This window comes from Panthera tigris, chromosome C1, assembly GCF_018350195.1.
Source record: "Panthera tigris isolate Pti1 chromosome C1, P.tigris_Pti1_mat1.1, whole genome shotgun sequence".
Taxonomy (NCBI): Eukaryota; Metazoa; Chordata; class Mammalia; order Carnivora; family Felidae; genus Panthera; species Panthera tigris.
Genome location: NC_056667.1, coordinates 166,007,979 through 166,031,354, shown reverse-complemented (window position 1 = coordinate 166,031,354; position 23,376 = coordinate 166,007,979). Strand labels below are relative to the sequence as shown.

Sequence of the window (23,376 nt, the reverse complement as noted above, 5' to 3'; positions counted from 1 at the left end):
GGCTTCAATCTGTATATTTGCTTTGTCATGGAGTCATTTATCTTTAGCACCATTTTCTTCATCAGAAAAATGTGGGATGATCATAAGCCATGTAACAGATTAGATATCTACTTAGTATATTTTAAAGCACCTTGTGCTCTGTAATGAAAAGTTATAGTATTTGTATAACCCAGGACACTGATGACAAATTTCTATACAAATATACCACTAAAATCTAACTTCTTAACTTTCTCTACTTTGTCATGGGTATGGCAGATATTATGTGAGTATATATGAAAACAATCCTCAATTGTTGGAACTGACATGACTATTTGAGACATAACCAGAGATATGACCTTCATCTAATTGGTTTATCTTGTCACAGGGACAAACTTGTCCTGATACCAGTAAAATCGTGCTATTTGTCTTTTGATTTGTAGAAGCAAATATTGAAAACAAAATGAATGCTGCAAAAGAAGGCAAATGACAAAGTTTGAGTGCTTTCTGGTTCCCAGGCAGTATTATGGTGAAAGAGAGAGAGACAGAGACAAGAGACAGACAGGTACATACACATGCAGAGATAGAAAGACATAGAAACAGAGACATGAGAGGGATGAGAGATGAGAGAGGCAGACAAGACAAACAGGTGAGAGGGAGGGAGACTAGAGAGACAGGGAAGGATAAGAAGGAGAGAGAAAGAGGGTGTTAGAGAAATAAAAAGACAGACACAAGTCGATCAAAGTTTGGAAATAGAAATTGTGCAATTTTGGAACTTCGGGTTCTTTTCTACATTTTCTTTAACTGGAAACATGCTTTGTCAAATTAAATACATTGAGCCCTAGGTCTATTACTTTTCCATTTGCGTCCTTTAAAGCAAAGGGAGCTTAAAAGGCTGTTTGAAGTTCAGAAGAGACCAAGAGTCAAAACAAATGTTCGTCCAAAAAAAAAAAACATTTCCATTCCTTTCTTGCTTTATAAAGCAAATCACTGACAAGGAAAATGATGAGTGCTATGATTAAATTCTCTACTTTCCATGTGGCACTTTATTAAAAAATCATTATGTCTTTGACTTTTGGTGTTCTTTGGGGAAGTGAGAATCATTTGAGAAGCCAAATAGAAATTCCATAGAAGAAAAACTGGCACAAAGTCACTATAATGGCACAAGAATAAACATGATACACAGGGACAGGGGGCAATCATTTATGATGAATCACTTCCAATGCAGAAAATCCTTGGCATTCATTGGAGGGCCTTATCTGATGCTGTTTTGCATATCACTACTGCCCCAGAAGCTGCCTGAATGACTGAAGCAAGTAGCATCAATTTCTAGGATGTCAGGACAATGGCAGAGTTCCAAGAAGCCATATCAGGGGTTGGCCATTCCGTTCAATATCCACTAAAGACCCTTTGGAGTGCAAGCCTCCCCTTAGGTCACAGGACTCCATGTTTCTCAGGATAAGGGTGATACCACATTGCCTCCCAGCTGCCCAGCTCCTTTCTTGGAAGGGATTGGATGGCCTGCTTAACTAAGTTGTACCTCCTTATATAGTTTTTGCTCTGTTCTACTTCATTCTCTACAGATTTCTACAATACAGTCAAAGATAAAAGGGAGGAAAATCATTTTAGGAGTGAGATGTTAGGAAATTCCAAATAAGGAATTGGTGCTAATTCTAGTCTCTGTAACATTAAGCCAAACTTAACCACTCTTCCCTCCCTCCTCAAGTCCCCCTCATGTTTTTCCCTAAGTGAACCTCACTATCTCCCTATTGCTTACAGTCTCTGCTTGCTCTATTCCTGGCGTGGCCAGATTAGTCACCCCATACCAGGTTTCCACAGGGATGAAATGGCAGCTTTCACGAGTCCTGGCAGCCACATGGGAGCCATGTCTATGGTTCCTGGATGAAAATGGCTTCTTGGCTGATGGGGGACCAAGAATGGCCTCATCTATGATGGTCACCATGATCATAATCCGCTAGAATTTGTCCTGAATTCTCTACAGTGCATTATAATTATGGTGGCCATAGAATATGTATGCAGAAAGGAAAAAGGGTTATAGCACAGTTGTTACTATCCTGTTTATTCCCAAACTGTGCTTCCTAGGAGCCTATTACTTTTTTCTTTTTTCTTTTTTTTTTTTTAACATAGGCAACAGCTTTTGAATAGCTTTGAAATGTTTAGTTAATATTTAAGCTAAGGAAACCTCTTTTCTCTACCAAAGTGGGAGTAGAGAGCACTGGCAGAGCAAATACTAACTCTGTTTCTTTAAATTGAGCAAGCTTCTGGAGAAAAAGTGTCTTTTTAAAGGACCATTAAGTAAATCACTATTCCTTTTCACCCTGTTTGGTTCTTAAATGCAAATAGCCAAGTCACTGAATGCAAGAACTGAAATTTGCTGAAACTAGGGGGCAAAACATTTTGTATCCTGGAGCTAGAATGTATAGCAGCAGCTGGATGGGTTGACCTCCTGAGTTGCTGTATGCAGTGCCTTCAGCCTGGCCCTTTAGTGAGCTGCAGAGGAGAGGCATAAAGACAGACCCAGAGAGGCCTCAATGACCCTGCTGTTTTGATCTGCTCCGATGGAAGGTCAGTTGCCATTGCTTGGAAAAATGTGTCTTTCAGATAGCATTTTTGTTGCAGTACTGATAGTCCTTCAGTATAAAAATCACCAAAAAATGCATGTGTGCCTCCTGGTATGAAGCTATTTGAATTAGTTATATTGATCCAAACAGTACAGCTGAAAGCATAGTTTTGATGGGGTTTGTTGTTCTCTTTTTTATATCATTGGGAATATTAAAAAAATTGTTTAAAATGAGGTGTTGCAATCAATCTTCTGCTGTTCTTAAATGTTGCCTCATGGCTGCACTGACTTTTTTCTTTGATTTAGTTTCTTTCATTATTCATATTAATAAAACATTAAAATTAAAATCTCATTGAAAAATGAATACTCCTAAATTTTAGTCAAAATATAAAAAGAAAACAGACCATCTATTTAAATTTTTAAAGAAGATAAAGACTTCAACATATGATTCTTGTACGTCTTTGATTGTATTGACTTAAATATTCGAAACAATGTCTCTGGGCAATGGGAACTCTAAATGTGAGTCTACCGTCAGTCAGGTATCATGCTGGATTAAATTCTCTTAATCATTTATCTCATGTAAAATTAAGGGTAGATTCTTTTTTTTTTAATGTTTATTTATTTTGTGAGAGCGTAAGCAGGTAAGGGCAGGGAGAGAGATAGAGAGAGAGAGAATCCCAAGCAGGCCCTGCGCTGCCAGTGTAGAGCCCGACATGGGGCTCAAGCCCACAAACCATGAGATCATGGCCTGAGCCAAAATCAAGAGTCGGACACTTAACCAACTGAACCACTCAGGTACCCCAAAGGTAGATTCTTATATTATGTTTAGCTCTAAAATGTTATGAGATATAATTCCTCTAGAAGTATTCAACGGATTGAGAAAAATGGTTATTGGGAATAAGAGAGTCTGTATTTTTTGAAGGTTTCTAAAATAAGTCATAGTTTAAAAAAATAAAAATAAAATAAAATAAAAGTCTTAGTTCCATGAGGCCATTAGGTCCTTCACATGCTGTAAAGAGAGCAAAAATTTCCTCTGTAACAGAAAAAGGCTTCAGACTTCACGAAAGCATCTTGATGCCATAGACAGGAATCATTGGGCAAATGTAGCACAGGACCATCTCCCTGTCTCTTTTTGCCAGAAAGTTTCGTCAGGCTACAGTGACCTCCCAATCCATGCTCGACCTCAGACAATTTTAGTAAAGCCCTGTCTGGAGATAATTTTGGCTTCTCTAAAGACTTGGTAATTTAGGAACTAAGCTCATGACATTCCCTTTTGATAAGTCAGGTATATTAAAAACTATTTCAAAAAAATGATAAAGCACTTGTCAGAGCCCTGTTTTTCTTTCTTTGAGTTTCCTTTCTTGCATGGTCATGCTTAATAATGTCAGGTTACAGGTGGAAAAACTATAACAAAGCAAAAATATTGTCCATTCAGCTTCAAAGAAGACAATTGATCCTCAAGACTTTTTCTGAAAACCAATTATCTTCTTTACTTAAATTCTGAAATTCTCAGATTTTTCAATTCTACCTCAAAAACGGATGACAGCTATTGAGGTATCCACATGTGTAATCAAATGATATATTGGTACTACAGAGTAAAAAAATCTGACCCTTTCTTTCAACATTTAAATATAAGAAAGTCAGTGCATGGGCAAAATATTCAGATATAAATGAATCCCGACGTGGCTGTAAGTATTCTATCGCCACACATTCAAAAGGCCATCCATTGCATCTTAGTAAAAGATTCATCGTTTTGTGTAAAAGCTGGCATATTACTACTAAACCCAAAGGACATTGTGGCTTAAAATCCATCATGATGTGGCTTCACTGCTGTTTTTTGAGGCAGCACTTCATTATTGCCCATAAACTTCAGTGTGATACTCAGAAGGATTTATTTTTAAATGCAACATTCTGCCAGGATGCCGCTGTTGGACTCTCTGGAGGGAACCCTGAGGTGCCCCAAGGGAGATCCAGGAGCAGAACTGCCAACTGTTAAGATTTTATGGACTCAGAGTTCTAGATACACATTTTTCTCTTTGGCATCGGTAGATTCTGTGTCAGTCTCTTCCATCCACTTAAGAAATTCAGCAAGGAAGCATCAGCATTAAAGGGAAATTTTATTTTCTCACAAATCATTTTGAGCAAAATCAAGCTGGCAGGGGGAAAAAAACATCATATTCATCCTAAAAGTATACAAACCTGACAGCGTTTGAAGATGTTCTTCTTATTGGAGAATTTTGCCTGTATTTGCCAAAATAGTTTACTAAAATTATTATCATTGGACACATTACTTCTAAAAAGTTTCTGGTGAAGTATAACATACAGAAATGTGCACATAAGTGTACGGTTGAATGAATGTACATAAACCACAACATACCTGTGTAACTGGCACCAAGACCAGGTAGAAGACATTTCCAGCACCTTAGAAGCCCGTCTCATGCTCCACCCACCCTTCCTGCAAGGATAGCCCTATCCATACAGTATAGATCAGTTTTGTCTGATTTTGTACTTTGTGTAAATTGGTATTATACAGCATATTGATATGCTTCCTGATTTTAGGGTTTTTTTTTTAACATTATGTTTGCAAGGTCTGTTTGTTGTTGCGTGTAATTATAAGTCATTTGTCTTCATTGCTATATTCCATTATGTGAATGTTTTATTGCATGAAGAACCAAAATTACTTATTTCTACTGTTGATGGGTTAATTAGCTAATTTCCAGTTTGGAGCATTGTAAATAGTATTGCTATGAGCATTCTAGTGCATATTATTTCTGTTAGGTAAATACCTAAGGCTGGACTTGCTGAGTCATAGGGTATGTATATATTCAGTTTTAGTAGATATTGCTGGTTATCCAAAGTGGTCGTAATCATTGACACCAGAGGGGAGGAGGTTGGGGGGATGGGCTAAATAGGTGATAGGGAATAAGAAGGGCACTTGTTGTGATGAGCACTGGGTAATGTATGGAAGTGGTGAATCACTATATTGTACACCTGAAACTCTATTACTCTGTATGCTAACTGGAATTTAAATGAAAACTGAAAAAAAAAGTCCTAGTTGCTCCATATCCTTGTCAGCACTTGATAATCTCAAACTTTCTTCATTGTAGCCATTCTTGTGGGTATGTAGTGATATCTCATTGAAGTTTTAATTTGCATATCCCTAATGACTAATGAAGTTAAGCACTTTTTCATATTTACCGGCCATTTTAGTATATATTTTTGTGAAGTGTCTATTCTTCTACCCATGTTTTCTGTCATGTTTTCATTTTCTTATTGATCTATAGGAGTTCTTTATTCTAGATTAAAGTCCTTTGTCAAAATCTCTATTTTATTATTATCTCCCACTCTGTGGATTACCTTTTCATTTCCTTGATATGTCATATTCCCACAGATTTATTCTTCATAGAGTATATTGTCAATTTTTTTCTTTTATGATTAACACCTTTTGTTCCCTATTTAAGAAATCTTTGCTTACTCCAAGGTCATAAAGATGTTCTGCTTTTCTCTTTCCTGTTCGATCTTTTAAGCCAGAAATGCTAAGAATATCTTGAATGCTTAAGAAAGTTTTGAATTGTAATACATTTGGTTTTCTCCATGTTTTTTGCTTATGCGGTTCACTCTACCATTCTACCACATTCACCTCTCAAAATACGCATCGTTCCTCGAGACTTATCTTAAGAGATAGCTCATCTATGAAAACATTTATGAACCCAACTGCTAAACAGATGTAATTTCTTTCTTTCTTGAACCCCTGTAGCATTTTGTTGATAATTTGTGATCCCTGACATATCCTGCCTTTTATAACTATTGAACTTAAGTATTTATTCTCCCGGGATATGGTGTAACGTGAGAGGAGTAGGAATAGTTCATAACTCCAGTAACCAAAGCTTGGTATGTGTCAGGCACAGCATTAAGCATTTTTCTTAGAAAAGTACTACCAGTCCTATGCCGTAGGTACTCTTATTTTCCCCAATTTATACAAAAGAAAATAGAGGTTGTCCACATTTGCACAAGAAAGTAGTAGACCTGAACTCCTGAACTGGTACATTTCACTTGCGTAGAACAGCATTGCCTGAAGGACATGCCAAGCATTAATGGTTCCAGAATCTCTGTGAGGGTGGGGGCAGGGCGGGGGGAAGAATTGGTTCATGCTCAAGAAATTGAGAGTAGAAATTATACCTGCCTCGACATTCATAGTGCCTGTTACTATATTGTAAGCTGCAAGATGTCTTGCAAAAAAGAATCACTTTAAACTTTGTTGAAGCCAGCATTTTTTAAATGTATTTGAGGACAGAATCTTTTTCACTTAACAACTTTACATATAACCCACTTTATGGAATGATGACATGGGCTTTAGAGTCAGTCAAACAAGAACTGAAACTGAGGCCTTACTACCTACCGCATACTAGGTGATCTCAGTCTCTTTAAGCCTCACCCTTCTCATCTGTAAAACGGGATAATAATACAAGCCTCATGGAATTGTATTATAATTTAATAAAATAAGGAGCACAAATCACTTAGCCATATATAAAGTAAAATCTCATTAAATGGTAGTAGTGGTTTATCTTCTCCAAAAAGTAAAATAAATTCTGTCTGATTCAGTTTATATAGTCCCTGCAGCTGTTAGCACTATGGCTTTACAGTTGTTCATCCATAGTATTTATGAAATTAAATAATACTATTACTTAGGGAAGGTTATTTTTAGATATATATATTCTAGAAGCATTTCCTATAGAGTATTAAAGAAATCATATATTTTAGTTACCAGTATCGATCACTACATTAGGATCAAATAAAAGTTTCAACTAACTCCCAGCTTCAAAGAAGATTGAACATTTTAAATATCTTAATTCAATGGTAAAATGCTGTCTGCAGCTGGAGCATGTGCCAATATAACTGAAGTGTTTTCAAGTGTGTAATTTGGTGACCATAGCGCAGTAGTAAAGAACAAAATTCAGTAGTCAAATTTCCTGGATTTTCATATTGCCTTCTCCATGTACAAAACACTTGTGGTTGAGCTTATCTTCTTTGTGACTCAGTTTCTCATCTGTAAAATGGGGCTAGTAATAATACCTTGTTTATTAGGTTATTGTGAACACATATGTATAATTTACACATATACTCTTTTTTTTTAAGTCATTTGTTTCGAGAGAGCACACCCGTGCAAGAGCATGGGAAGAGCAGAGAGAGAGAGGGCAAGAGAGATTCCCAAACAGACTCTGCAATGTCAGGTCAGAGCCCAATGCAGAGCTCGATCCCACGAACCGTGAGATCAACATATACTCTTAATATATACAGAAATCAGTATATAATATATAATAATGTAAAAAGATGTAAGTGACATAAACATATAATTTAATATACCTAAATGAGTATATATGGATATACACATACAGATATGTATATATATTCTTATGTGTGTCTACGTATGTACATACATATGTAATGTGCTTAGAATGGTGCCTGGCACACAGTATGCACTATAAAAATGTTATCTCTCAGTTTTTATGTGGCCTTTTCAGAAACAAACCCTTTTCAGTCACATAGCCTATTCACATAGCCACCTCCTTATGACTACAGTAGATCTCCTGATACCTTAGTTTTCCTCACATGACAGACTGATGAAAGAAAGGAAATGGTGAGAGAGAGACCACAGGAGATGCTGGTTGGTGATTGTTCTGGTAAGAGGGAAGGTTACTCACTGAAGCTGAGAAAGCAATAAAAAGAGAAAACTGAGTTTGGTAGAACTTGAAACACCACTCATTTTAATTTCTTTAAAGACATCTTTGGGGGGGAAAAAAGATATCTTTGGGAGTTCTATAATTGGCATTGCCTCTACCTAATAGACTTTTATAATATGCTAAGCTTTTTATTTTAGTACTCAATAAAGCAGACATACATAATGGCATAAGAAGAAACTACTTCTGCAGGATATAGAATATAGATTTGATCTCATTCTGTAAATGCTTCTTCACACAGTTTTTCTGTGACTTTGGAGTTTTCTCCTTCTAACGCTGAGGTGTTTCGTTTGCTCGTGTTATGGTACATAGGGAAGAACCACTAGAAAGCCTCACAGCTATCACCTAAACCTTCAAGGTAATATTTCTAAACGTGAAAGATCACAGCAATAATGTCAAGTGTTGCCTAACTCTCAAATGAGGTGTTATTGTGATGAATTACGATACAATCCGTTGACATAATAAAGCACCTATTATGTTACAGAGGCAGTTGGCTGTAATAATAGTTTTATGATCATAGTGGTGAGTTGTCTTTCTCATATTATTGATTTCATAGTTATAGATGAAAACAACTTGGAATTTACAGTGAAAATGAAATTGGGGGGAGAGGCTTAATTGCATTCATAGGGGGAGTATATGAACATGTGGAATTTCCACGGTGAGAGTGGTGACTGTTACATCTTTGGGGTATACATGCTGGTGTGTGTGTGTGTATTTCATTTTAGGTCAGGGAGTCTGATCAATATATATACAGCAAGTGATATAAAATCTTTATTGTCAAACAAGGTAGAGCCCTATTATGACTTAATTCATTATGATATATACCAGATTATATCCTAGGCTTTGAAATAAAGCTACATATAGGAGGTATCTTACATAATATTGCCAAATCATACAAAAGACAAAGGTTGGTCCTGTCCCCTGGGCAGAGCAATGTAAAGGATTTTTATGCTGAAATCCATGCTCATCCCTTGTATTTCCAACCCTCTTTTTTTTTTTTTATTTTTCTCAGCAAATTGAAGAGAAATTAAGCATTTTCTTGCAGGATACAATGTATTTTGGCCACATTTCTGCTTGTATCTCCCACTAACTTTTGGGCATCCTAGGGTGAGGAGAAATGCTTCCCAGCCTCAGAACAGTAGTAAAATCGGGAATAAGGTGACAGAGGGATTAAAACCTAACCCAGCCTGTGCAAAAAAGTGCACTTTATCCCCATTCATCTCCCACTTGCAAAAACTTCCTCTGAAGCCGTGGGTCTTGGTGAAGCAATCTGAAAAAGCAGGTCTTAAAAGTGAAAACAGCAAGGTTGAGGTGAAGGGAATTGATGAAAGCAGTTTGTATTTATTCAGGAGATCTACCAGTGCTTTAAAACAATCTGTGTTTAACATGGCAAATTGTCTGTCATTAAAATGCTAATGAATGGTAAACAGCTGCTAAGTTTTTATGCTAATGAATGGTGGCTGCGAAGTAGTTCTCAAGCCTTGTCTTTATTAGCATAGATATTTGATTGGGTAAAGGGGATCATTGCGCATTCTGACCTTTGTTGATGGAGCAATCTGTTTGTCAGGTTCTGTGTTGCATTACATTTGAGTTGAGTTTGTTAGTACAAAATGACTTTTGCCAGGCCCTCTGATACCGTGTGCTGCTGGTGTTATCAGAGTGTTACCATTATGGGCTTAAGGAAAAAACTTTGCTTTTTGGTGAGTGGGGGAGACCCATGATGGCAAAATAATTCATCCGTTCATCAGGCAGCTTGAAGTAGAATAGTTCTGCATACTTTCTAGACTTTAGGCTTTTGACAATTATAATAATTGTGAGTTGTAAAAGGCCATTGTTCTAAAATAAGAAATATCTCTTTTTTTCAATTTAGCTACAGTTTTAAAGCAAAGCTTTTAAAATAAATATTTTAATAAGTGCTTCTGCAGCATTTGAAATACTGACATAATATATCATCTTGGATCTATAAGCTCTGAAGTTAGCAGTGACTGTAACGTCACCTAATTAGAAGAAAAAGTATAATTAAATACAGGGTGGTCATGTGAATGCCAGGCTGAGATCAGAGTATTTACTTTAACATCTGAAAAACAACATTACTGTTTGATCTATACTTTTGGTTGATTCTATTTTTGCTGAGTCCTACTCTACATTCCCTAATGGATGAGGCTGACCTGAAGACTTGCCATTACAGATAAATGCTTCAGACGCCTTTTTCTTTTTTTCTGCTTTTAGGATCAATGTAAATAAGGCATGATAGTCCATTAAACACTATTACTAATAATGTTCTGGAATGATTTGAAATATAATGCAGAGTTTATTAAGAAAATCCATTATCCAAAAATATATCATTGAAATAGAAATTTTAATTATTCTGGAACACTGTGTGAGGACGTTGGTAGAAGTTTTAATAGTTGGAGCATTTCCCCATACTGTTTATTTCTCCTTTAAGTCAGTAGGAGATTTTTGGCATATGATTATTTGTGGTCCTATATAGACATGCTGGGAGAAATTGGAACCCTCATACACTGCTTGTGGTACTATAAAATGGCTCAGGCATTTTGGAAAACAGTCTGAACATTCTCAAAACATTAAACCGTATGATTACCATATGACCCAATAATCCCCAATTCTACTCTTGCGTATATAGCAAAGAGAACTAAAAATGCATCTCCACACAAAAACTTACAGACAAATGTTCATAGCAGCATTACTCAGAATATCCAAAAAGTGGAAACAACCCAAATGCCCATCAACTGATGAATGAATAAGGAAAAAGTGAGTCTATTTCAATGGAATATTTCACAGCCTTAAAAAGGAATGAAATCTCATACATGCTACAACATGGATGTGCCTTGAAAACATTATGCCAAGTGAAAGAAGCTTGTCACAAAGGAACTCATATTGTATGACTTCATTTAAATGAAATGTCCATAATAGACAAACCTAGAAACAGAATGGAGTAGTGGTTGCCAGGAACTGGGCGTGTTGAGAGGAAGTGTGGAATGACTGCTAATGGGTATGGAGTTTCTTCTAGGGATTGTGAAAATGTTCTAAAATTGATTGTGGTGATGTGCACCGCTCTGCAGAAATGCTAAAAACCATTGAATTGTATACATTAAGTGGGAGAATTGTCCAGTATGTGAATTACATCTCGATAAAGTTATATTTAAAAAAAAAAAAGGCACATCTGAGCCTGTGTCTCAGAGAGCCACCTGCATCAGCAGCTACTCACCTACAGTATGTGGAGGCTTCAGAAGAATGCTTGTTACTGGAGAGGAGTGCTTTAAATCTCCCACACATGGTGTAGCCCAGATTCCTAAAGAGATGACAGCTAATTTAATTGTTAAAAAAAAGGGGGGGGGGGGTTAGTGGCTACAATAACACAAAGCTCATTAGAAATAAAAGTGGAGACAAATACTTGAGTTCCTGTCCCAACTTCTCCCCGTCCCCCAATACCATGCCCCACCCAGGCAGTAATCACTCCTTTTGGGTTCCCTAACTATCCAATGTCTAGACTACTTATTGCCCTCACAGCAAGGGCAAGCTTCACTTTGGTTTTTTTAGAGATAAAATTGTTTGAGTCATAATTTTCTTGGGAGCAGTCACTATGAGTCCGAGGTTTTTTGTTCCCCTTGTAAAAACCCTATAATTATCTTTGATGTGCATAAAGCATGCCTACTAGCTGTTCAATAACTGACTAGTAAAGAGCATCTGCTGCAAGAACCTCATCCCCTCCTCTCTCCTACATTTTTGACTACTCAGCGACAATGGTTGAACCCACAGGATGATCTCATTCTGCCTCACCTGCCAGCAGGATCTGTGTAGTTTGTATCTCTGAGCAGCCCTTGGCCCCTGCCGTAGGGAAGTATTCTGCATCACTGTCTCACATAATGAACAAGAAGACCCCTTTTAACTGTATTCTCTCCTCCTGTGCCATTTGCTTACTTTCAGCATAACTCTCTTGCTCTGGGGTTGCAGCTCAGCAGTCCTCTTTTTGCATGGTTGGTTGGGGGTAGATGGATAGGAGGAAGATTGAATTCATTTTTGTTTTGTTCTTGGCAGGCAGTACATGCCACACTGCTACACTTCCTGCTCTTGTGCGCACACCTACCCTGATGATGCAGCCTTCACTGGATATCAAACCATTTCCACTGTCTTTTCCAGTGGACAGTAGTTCTGCTGTGGGGCTCTTTCCAAATTTTAACACAGTGAGTAAATGCATTTTTATTTTATTTGTGTCCTCCTCAATCTCTTTCATTCCAGTTGTGAATAGGCAATAGATATAGCCTGTTTCCAAAGTGTGTAAGTTTAGACCATATATTGGTTACACTGACCAGCTATGTTGTGCAAGATACTCCTTCTCCCGTAGGGGTTAGTCCAAACAATAGCCAGCATATTTCTTTTACAAATATTCCCACAAGTGACTTTTCACCTGTGGCTTTGAGCAGTTTTGACAGACTTCGGTGGCTTGAGAACCTTATTATTTCTGGGATACTATTCACATGCTCAAGAACACAATTTAGAGATACCAAGCCACATTGATTTTTCCCTACTACTAGAAAGAAAGGAAATGCTTTAACTACCTAGATACATTTTTACTTGGGACATATTTTAGATCTTAACAAACAGAATTTTTATTGGAAAACTACTGTGGATTATATGAATGTGACTCTATTTTTTAAAAAGTACTTTAAAGCTACATATTAATTGTCTGCATGATACTTTGACATTCCCTTTAAAACATACAATAAAGATTAGTGAATTACCTACAATTACTAATGTTCTTCATTCAGGTCAGCTGACTGTTTATCTGAATGAAAGACATTTTGTAGGCATGCCAAGTGGAACATGACACCTTTCAACAATAGAATTCAGCATAAAATCAGTCCACAGCCAAATGCTAAACTTGTAGGAAGAGAAAAGGTTAAACAGTTCAGGTGATTGTATGAATTGTTTGTTTAGTCAATAAATGCAGTCATTTGGGACCTGATGGTCTACATGAATTATACAGCATTGTAGAAGCTGCCATAATCAAGAAAAAGAATTGCATTATCAACACCACCAGACAGTGAGCATTTGAAGTATTGCCAAGTGTTTCCTTTTGCAAACTTATCTTCTGTATGAAGTGAGACAGAAAGAAGATTTTTCCTCAAGGCTTGTAAATAAATCTGCTGATGGGCCTTCTGTCATGGCTTAGTGTCGTAAGGTAATTAGGGGGTAGGGGATCAGCCTTCTTTTTAAGGAGCACTGGCTGTGACTTAGCGAATAAACAGTTGAAGTGAATGTTCACGTCTGTTTGGGTTTTTCAAAGACAAGTCAAACAGTTTTAAAAAAAGAAGAAGAAGAAGAAGAAGGCATAAACAGGTGAGCATCATTTCTAGCGCAGTGGAGCAGTTCAGTGAGAGAAATCAGGCCTGCCCTGACCACTTTAATCCATCAGGAGTAACCACCCAAAACACCACATCGTGCCATTTCAAACAACTTGAACTCAAGCATGCCTGTTGTATCGTCTACTGAAACATGGGTGATACATTCCAAGCATAACTGAATTAAACTATACTTCTTAAAACACTTACTAGGTGTTTTTATTTTGATTAATGTGCATTTAGAAGACAGCATTTGTAGCCACTGCAGAAGTCCAGCCACTGTCAGGCAGGCACTGATCATGTGGGTAGGGTAGGCCTGAATGGTTCCTACTGCAGCTCATTTTTTTTTAACACAAATAATACATGGATACTTATTTCAAAGATTCAAATAAAACAGTAACATACAAAGCAAAATGTGTAAGTCAGCATTCTCTGCCCTGTGTATATGTTTACTCCCTTTGCTAGAGGAAAGCACCCTCATAGGCATCCTTGTCTTCCCCTTCTAGAAGTGTGTTATGTACATACTTAATAGGAACCCAATCACAGTTGTCTTTCTACAACTGTGATGGAATGATCGGCACTATTCTCTAAGTTACTTTTTTCAACTATCAAAATGTCTTACGTATACTTCTGCATTCTTAAGGGCTATAAAAAATGGAAAGAATGTCTTCATAATTTTAAGGTAAAAATACGGTTTCATAATGGTTTACTAATGTTGTGTAGGGCTGATAGACATACTAACTTGCCTTTTTGTTTGTTCCATATAGCAATTAACATTACGAAATCTTTGAGAAAACCCAAAGCATAATTCTTTTTTTATAAAATTTTTTAATGTTTATTTATTTTTGAGAGGGACAGAGTGTGAGTGGGGGAGGGGCAGAGAGAGAGGAAGACACAGAATTCAAAGCAGGCTCCAGACTCCGAGCTGTCAGCACAGAGCCTGACGCGGGGCTCAAACCCACAAGCATTGAGATCATGACTTGAGCTGAAGTCAGACGCTTAACTGACAGAGCCACCCAGACACCCCAAGCGTAATTCTAATAGGAGCTCACTTTTTTTTTTCTTGAAAGAAAATAAACTAGTAATTTTCAAATGGAAATACTTTTGGTTATGATGAAGAATATAGCAAAGAACTACATGAAATAATCATTTTACTCTATGTATTATATTACATCCAATGCATTTGGTGGGCAGTGAGTACTTCTGGTAGGATATTAAAAATTAAGTCACTGCAAGTGCGACCCTCTATCATCTGGTAAATAATTTATAGGATCATTGGACTACCTATGATTTTTCATTGAGTTACAGCTTCAATTACTCTACTCTTTTCCCTATAGACTATTCCATCCCAGTGTCTAACTCACCTCATAAATTTCCTAGGACAGTTTCATAAAAGTCATTGTCCACATTTTCCTAGGAAACATTTTTGTATCACTAATAGTAATTATACTAGATCATTGTATATTTGTGAGGTTTTCTATCCTTCAAAGAACTCAGGCCTTAGAACATTTTAGTAGACCATGATTATGATTCAGTTCCTATTGTCTAGAGGAGAGAGAGTTAGTAATGGAAGAACTGAGACTTGAATTAGAATCTCCTAACTTCAAAACTCATATTCCGGCTTGTCCGCGTCTTTGGATCTTTCGGTCCATGTTACCTCCCACATCATTCAGTGTGAACAAAGCTCAATCAGAAATCTTTTGTGCTCTTTTCTGGAAGCATGGTAGCCAATTTTCAGCGGAATCATTACATAGAAAGAGGAAAGAATTTTTTGAATGTGTAAAAAACAGAATATATTTTAAAAAGTTGTAATTTCTTGTTAGCAAATTTTAAAAACCTATTCCATTCAGTAGTCCACTTGTTCTTTAAAAGGCAAGGTGAATGCTATTATAATCACTTTCTTTTTAACCAAAGATAGTATTAGTAACTATAAGAAATATATTTTAACTCGTAATTATTATCAGAAGAATATAAACACTGTACTCTCATACCATAGCTCAAAGTTTTAGAATTTTGAAGTTCTGCTGTCTTCTTTAAGCAGAATTTTAAAAATGCATATAAAGTAATGGTTTCCTCCTGTTTTTGTAGGGGAGTATGATAATGTTGCATGAGAATTATAGCAAGAATGAAATGGGATTGTCATATTCCAAAATGGGATATCTGCCTGTTGTATATTAAATGGTACACAATGAAGAGACATGCTTCACAACATTCATTTAGTGGCTGTCTTACCATCTACCCCACGACTGACAAAATCTCTCTCAGTGTTTACATGTGAAGAATAAGCAAATAATTCAAGACACTGTCCAAACGGAGCTATGGAGAGACATGCTAGGAAAGGCAGAGTGTAGATCACTGATACTTTCTGATGGGCTGCATGTCAAGGATGCAGGTCTGGAGAACAATGATGTTAACTCTGCACTTCAGCAGTTTTACTTTACAGGGGGGCTGTTTTGAGTCACTTACAGGTAAAAGGCTCTGTAAACCACAACAGCAATGTTTAAAGATCTCAACCTTTATATCTAAAGCCTAATGGGCTTCTTTGCCTAGCTACCTATTAATGCTCACTTCCACCACTGCCCCACCTTCAACCATTTGTCGTTCAGGGCCGACTTAGATATCACCTCCCTCACAGGAAGTTTTCTGTGATCTGCGAGTCTGCATTAAGTGCTATCCTCTGTATTTCCAGGGTACCCCCGGATTACCTCCACTATAGCAGTTGTCACACTATAGTCTAATTAATTACCCAATTATCTATATTAACTAGAATGTCAGATCCTTGAGGACAGGGCCTATGGTATGTTCATTGCTGGATGCCTGGTATCTGGCTCGAGAGCTCAGTAAAACTTTTCTGAAGGGAAGGAAAAAAGGAGGGAGGAAAGGGGCCCAGTTTTTTGCTTCTCAATGCACATGCTCCCCTACCCAGCAAAGGAAATACCAACATTTCTGAGCCGTATCTACGCATGAGGTATTAAGCCTAAGTGTTCACTTTCATTTGTATTTCTCTGGGAACTGTCATCCTTTTTTTAACTTGAGGGCAATAATTAGTTACAAATTTTTCTGCAGCTCTAGTTCTGGCTTCCTCTGTGTGGATGGTATGGAAGCTTTGCAAGTATCTACTACATTTCTTGTCCTGGGTCCTACTCTTAAGAGCAGTTAGTTTAAAAAGAAAATTATTCATTACTGGGTTTTATTGAAAACATAATATATGCACTAACGAGTACTGGATTTGATGAAGAGGATAAACAAAATAAGTAAAACAAAAATTCCCTAGTGTGCAAGAAACTTCTAAGAAATAGAATAAAAAAGACTAGAAAAGGAAAGATAACAAAAACCAAGAAATATAGGCAAAGTAAAAATAGTTACTGAACTTTACAGTATTATAGAAGAGCCAGAAAGAATGATTTGTTTTGTATCCCAGTAGAGCTATTTTCATTATTTTATTTTTCACTTTGATTAAATTTGTCAAATGCCTCATGGTCGTCCTTTAGTTACTGTACATAATGTTTTGGTAGCTACCAAAATATATTCAATTATTTCTATTAGAATTGGAATTTCTCATTTCCTTTACTGTGGATCCAATTGTTATCTTCATTCAATCCAGATAATACCTGGTATTTAATATATGGTGTTTAACAAGCAGGTAATACACGATGTTTAATTCTCCATAAGAAGAGGCTGCTTCAGAATTGAAATAAATTGCATATTTAACAGGATGGATAGTATCAACTTATTATGATAAAGTAAGTCCATTAAGAAGCCAGGTCCACACACATACTGCCATGGACTGAGTGTTTGTGTCCTCCTCCCCAAATACGTATTTTGAAGCCCTAACACCTGCAGATGGTATTTAGAGATGGGGTTTTTGAGAGGTTAGGGTTAGATGATCATGAGGGTGAGGCCCTCATAATGGGATTAGTGCACTTATAAGAAGAGACCACAGAGAGCTTTCCCTCTCTCTACCATGTGAAGACATAGTGAGATAGCAGCCGTCTGCAGCCAGGAAGAGAGCTCTCACCAGGACCTGAAGATGCTGGTGCCCTGATCTCAGACTTCCAGTCTCCACAATTGTGATAAAATATATTTCTGTTGTTTAAGCCACCCACTCTATGGTATTTTGTTATGGTAGCACAAGCAGTCTACGACATATATGCAACTTATATATTGTATGTGATGATAATAGGTCAAGTTCCTTTTTAACAGCCACATACTGGATACATACACAGATGTATTTGTGTGACTCTCCATAGCTATAGATATAATCACAAGCCACCTCAAGACCACAGTCACCTATCAATTTCTCTGCTGATTGGCAGGTATTTTCCATGTCTACTATTTCAGATGTCTTTTTGAGTCCTGCCTTGTTTTTGCAACTGCTCTAGGAAAGCATGAGCACAATAGCATCACAGATGCTTTATTGCAAGAGGCTCAACAATCTTATTTTTGTGAAAAATAATCTGATTTTTCCTACATACCTTGAAATTATTTTTTCCTGACACATTAACAAATTTGTGGAACAGAATAAAGATGATTTCTAAGCATACAGTCCCAAATCACTGTATGCCTCTGAATCACCCATGCCAATCTGTGAAATGATCTATATATCTACTGTTTGTCATTCTAAACCCTTGAGATTCTAGGCTATCCACAGTTTGGTAATCTCAATGAATATTTAAATTTTTTTTTTCTTGGGACGTGTGGGTGGCTTAGTTGGTTAAGCATCAGACTTTGGCTCAGGCCATGATCTCACAGCTCGTGGGTTAGAGGCCCATGTTGGTATCTGCATGGACAGCTCAGAGCCTGGAACCTGATTCAAATTCTATGTCTCCCTCTTTCTCTTCCCCTTCCCTACTTGTGTTTTCTTTCTTTCAAAAATAAATGAACTTTAAAATTAAAAAAAAAGCTCTAAAATTTTTCTTTCTTGTACCAGAAATAATAATATATTTATCAAGGAGGTACAAAATAAAGAAATTGGGAATCAAAATCACATTTATTTTGCTATTAATTCATGCCATGTTTCTCATGATGTTTTACTGTAAGGAAACCTGAAGTAAGCCAAAACATTTAATTTTTAAATCTATCTTTAATACTTTTACTATCTAATGAAGTCTTGATTTAAACATTTGGGTACATACTTTTTTATCTGATTTTTTTTCATTTAATTTAAACAAAATATTTTATCTCTGCTAATGTAACCAACTGTGAGGTTTTTTTTTGTTTTTTTTGTTTTTTGTTTTTTGGTTTTTGGTTTTTTTTTTTTTGCCATTTAAGCCTTCTTTTTTACTCTAGTAATGCTTTGCTCTCATTAAAAAGTTATATATTCCCTATTTCCTGGGATGTTAGTATGTCCAGCTACTCGAAATGATACATTTGTCCAAATAAAAAATAGAATGAAATAGAGATAAAATAAATAAAATAAAATGGATAAGAAAATAAATAAAATAAAAAAGAGAATATGGTTGAATTTTTATTTTCATGATATGCTTAAAATATATTGAAGGATCCTATTCTTCTATATGTTCTAGTGAAATGTATATTAGAATATGCCAAGTTGAAATTTTCCATGGTTACTGAAATTTACTTAAAGAGGGGGGAGGGTGAAGGCCTGTTGCTGGACTTAGAAAAGTGAATAGCAACACCCTAGATCATTTGAAAAAAAAATGTTTATAGGAAATCTTTGAAATGTCGTATAAAACTAACAAAGATTTTGTACAAATATTTAGGCATAAATTCCTGCCTGGAAATTTTTACAACTCTATTCAATATGACAGAGAAAAATTATGTAAACATGACCTGGGAGGAAAAAAACTACATCGTGACCATCTATCTATACTATTGTCTCCCTCTTCAAACTACAAACATATCTTTTAAAAATTTAAGTCATGTCCTTTGCCCTATTCAAAGGGTCAAGATTTACCTATTAAAGACTTTGTGTTCAAAGCTCCCTTTACTCACTGTTGAAACCTCTTTAGAATATGTAGATATTATTTATACGGTATGTATACATGTATGTTTATATAACGTATGGTCATATGTCTTCTCTCTCCCTAAATAAATTATTTGTCTGTGGCATCTAGGAAAAGGCATTCATTCACAACCACTCACTAAATGTCTATGCATGCCAGTCATTGTGCTAAGAAAGAATTACAGTGAATAAGACAGAAGCTGCTCACTGTCTGATAGACATTACTTCTTCCTCTTGTAAAATTCACCATAACATAATAGAGGATATTGTTGATAGTCAATAGTCAATTCAGTTGATTAAGCTGCCAAGAAACATTAGATTAAGACCTTGATGGGCTCTTATGCAGTAAGGGAACACAAGGTTTCAGAAGCCTGTGAAAAGAGGCATCTATAGTCCCACCACGCTATGTCCTCTCACATGTCCCTTTCATTATCCCAGTCTCAACCTCACATGGCTCTGGGACCTCATCTTCAGTGCTAGGGTTTCAAGGATTATGTGTACTTGGAGGGCACATCAGATTTTCTGGCAAGACAGGTCTTCAGTCTTGGCGCTGTCCCAGCACAGCATTTTTCAAGAGTAGAGTCAACTTGGAAAAAGTGTCTATGTCAGGCCATCTTCTTAAAATAATTTATCTTATTCTTAACAAATTTCCAGTTAATTAAAAGGAGAAGAAACCAACAACAACCTTGTTCTTAGCTTCTCTCAGTGACCAAGTCTTTAAGTGCCAATGATAAAGTAGAGGAGCTTAATAAATATAAAAAAGTAGCAAAATATTATTGTACCAAACATTCCCTTCAGCCCAAAATGTTATTTCCAAATTGGTTGCTCTATAAACATTCATTGATGGTGGTGTTTTCTGGAAAACTTTTATCAAAAATTTGGGAATCCATCCAATAGCCAACAGACTGGGCTTTTTCTTTTTCTTTTTCTTTTTCCTCCCCCCCCCCCCTTCCATCTAGATTCTTGTATTCAGAATTAGGTCTTAAAACTCTTTGGGGGAAGGAAAAACATGTTTTGGAATATTCCAATCCCTTTACTTTTAGAACTGTCATTGAGGGTGCTAAAGATGAATTGGAGTGCTATTTAGCAATCTGTGAAGTTTCAACATCTTTGCGGAACCAAGTAGGAATCTTGGAAAAATATATTTTTCACAGATTTAGCTGTCAGTTTAGATGTTCTTACCTTCCTTTTTATGTTCTGATGCTTGAAAAAAGATTGGGAAAAACTTAAATTATATGAACAACACTTTATTTTCATGGAATTCTAGTATCAGAGGGCTTTAACATATTTTCAAGACATTCTAGGTTAATTCTTCTAACACGCTCACATATAAAATAGGCTACGAGTGTCATTGTTGCCCCCTTTTTGCAAAATGGAAGATTGAAGAATATAATCCAGGCTTCACATTTCTTCCAGTAGATAGCTCTGCCACTGAAAAGGGAAAAAAGCTAAATATTAGACAAGCAAGAGCTGGTCTCCACCCTGACATATTTTGAATTTAAATGTGTATCTTTCTAACAAGTTATTCATGTGGGACATATTTAAGTACCCAAAAAATCCTTGTGGCTCCTAAAGTCAGATTTAAAAAACTCTCATTTGATGTGTATTCTATTTATTTTATTTTTTAAGATTTTATTTTTAATCTCTACACTCAACATGGGGCTTGAATCCACAACCCCAAGATCAAGAGTCACATGCTCCACCAACTGAGCCAGCCAGGCACCCCTGCAAGTGTATTCTACTTAGAAGATAGACTTGTCTTGTCAGTCTCATACTTTTTTCTTACTGTGAATAGTTTCTACAGCCAAGTAATGATGTGAGTGTTGTAGTAGGACACATATCTGATCTCTTTCACAGGTTTATGGTTTACAATAATTAGAGGTGTACATTAAGTCTCCATTAATTATAAATATGTGTCTGGGTCTAATTTATCTTTTTTTTTATGTAGACATCAAACATTCATAGTATGTAAATTGATTCATTTTCATAATAATATAATCAAACCCAAAAAAACCTTCATTTCCCAAAAATGAGCTGAAGCTATTAGAGGCTAAAATGATTAGTAACACCACTATTACATAGTGTATACTTAATTGTCAATTTTGAAGTACTTACCTTCTAAAGAGGTGTTGGCATTCATTTAGTCAGTCACTCATTCATGTGTTATATCTCACCTCCTCCCCAAAGCCACCTGGAATGTTCTCTCTGATCTCAAAGAAGTAATTCTGTTTGCCTTGTTCCAAAGTAAATCTGTAGCTATTCTACCTAGTCTTGATGCTGCTTCATGCTACATGGGGAAGCAGGAGGCAGAGTGAAGGACAGTGAGCTACTTCTTTGCACAGGGAAAGAGCATTGGACTGGGAGCCAGAACACTCATTCATATCTGGACTCATTCTCTTTGATCTGGAGAAAGTCACTTAGCTCCACTTTTCCTCATTTTAAAACCAGAGGTGATAATACCTTCCTAATCTATATCATATCATGAAAATTTAAGTTTAGTATGTTTATGGAGAACTGAGGATATGACTGCATATTTAGAAAATTTCTGAAATTTAGTGTGACTCTGTGAAAAAATCATAACTATACAACCTATCACTATATTATTTTTTAAGATTTTATTTTAAAGTAATCTCTACACCCAATGTGGGGCTCAAACTCACAACCCTGAGATCAAGAGTCACATGCTGTAGGGACTAAGCCAGGCGGGCACCCCATTGTATCATCATATTATTTTTAACAATCTAAAATTCCATGAATATCAAATGAGATCATGTTTATGAAAGGACTCTTAAAATGGCAAAGCTCTATTCTTATAAATAATATTAATATTAATATTTCTATCCCTTTGATCTCATCTTCCTAGCCAATTACCTTAAACAAACCAAGTTATATTCATCACTGGGGCTGGCTTTGTGCATTAGAGCAATCCTATTTAAGGTAGATGCTAAGGATATATACATGGCTAAGACCTGGTTCTTGAGTTTAAAACATTTACACTCAGCTTAAAAGAGTTGTGCTTGGTACTAAGCAAGTACTCAATTTACATTAGCTGAATGAGATAGTACTAGGGCATACTTAAAGATCAGAATCACCTGACTGCCTAAAAACAATGAAGAGAGGCTATAGCCGAATTTGGAGCAGGGCTAGGGAGAAGGTGTGGAGTGGAGGTGGGGAATAACCATACTGGTTTGGTTGCATTCCAGTTTGCCTGTTTACTTTCAATGATATTTAGACTTTAAAGGCTATGGATAAAGGTATTTTGAACCTGAGAGCTGTGCACTTAGGACACATTATCATTGACTCCTAAGATGTAATAATGTTTTCTATTACATTTTTAAAATACGCTTGACTTCCAAACATAGAACCTTTATTCTCACATTATTCATTAAACGACTAGTAGTTAATGTAACAGTTTAAAAAAGATTTTAAACCCAGTCATAGAAGCCAACATATTAAATTATCCTTCATCTATTGATAATGGAAATTTATTCTAAAAATTATTTGGACTTCTGACAATTAGAGATCTCCATTGACTCTGTGTCCCCCCTTTTCCCTGAATTTCAATTGCCAATCTATGAGAAGAACCCATTTAACCTGTGTTCTGAGCAGTGGCATCTAACTGTAAGTTTGATGCTTATTCAGAAAAGATTTTGTATTCTATCCCAAAATATTATATAGACATTAAGAGTATGCACATATGTATGAAAAACATTTTTTTCTCAGAATACAACTATCAGCCCAAATAAAAAGTTA

General features: G+C 36.3%; 1 protein-coding gene across 10 annotated transcripts in view; it reads left to right on the top strand.

Moving 5' to 3' along the window:
* Nucleotides 1-23,376, top strand: part of ZNF385B (zinc finger protein 385B) — a 445,637-nt gene that overhangs the window by 346,957 nt on the left and 75,304 nt on the right. For 9 of the 10 annotated variants that reach the window (XM_042994813.1, XM_042994814.1, XM_042994809.1 and 6 more), the window contains one exon: nt 12,355-12,500. In XM_042994813.1, the coding sequence (XP_042850747.1) occupies nt 12,355-12,500 (146 nt within the window). Of the gene's footprint in view, nt 1-8,632; nt 8,654-12,354; nt 12,501-23,376 lie in introns of those variants that run through there. The other variant, XM_007083889.3, reaches the window with a different exon arrangement.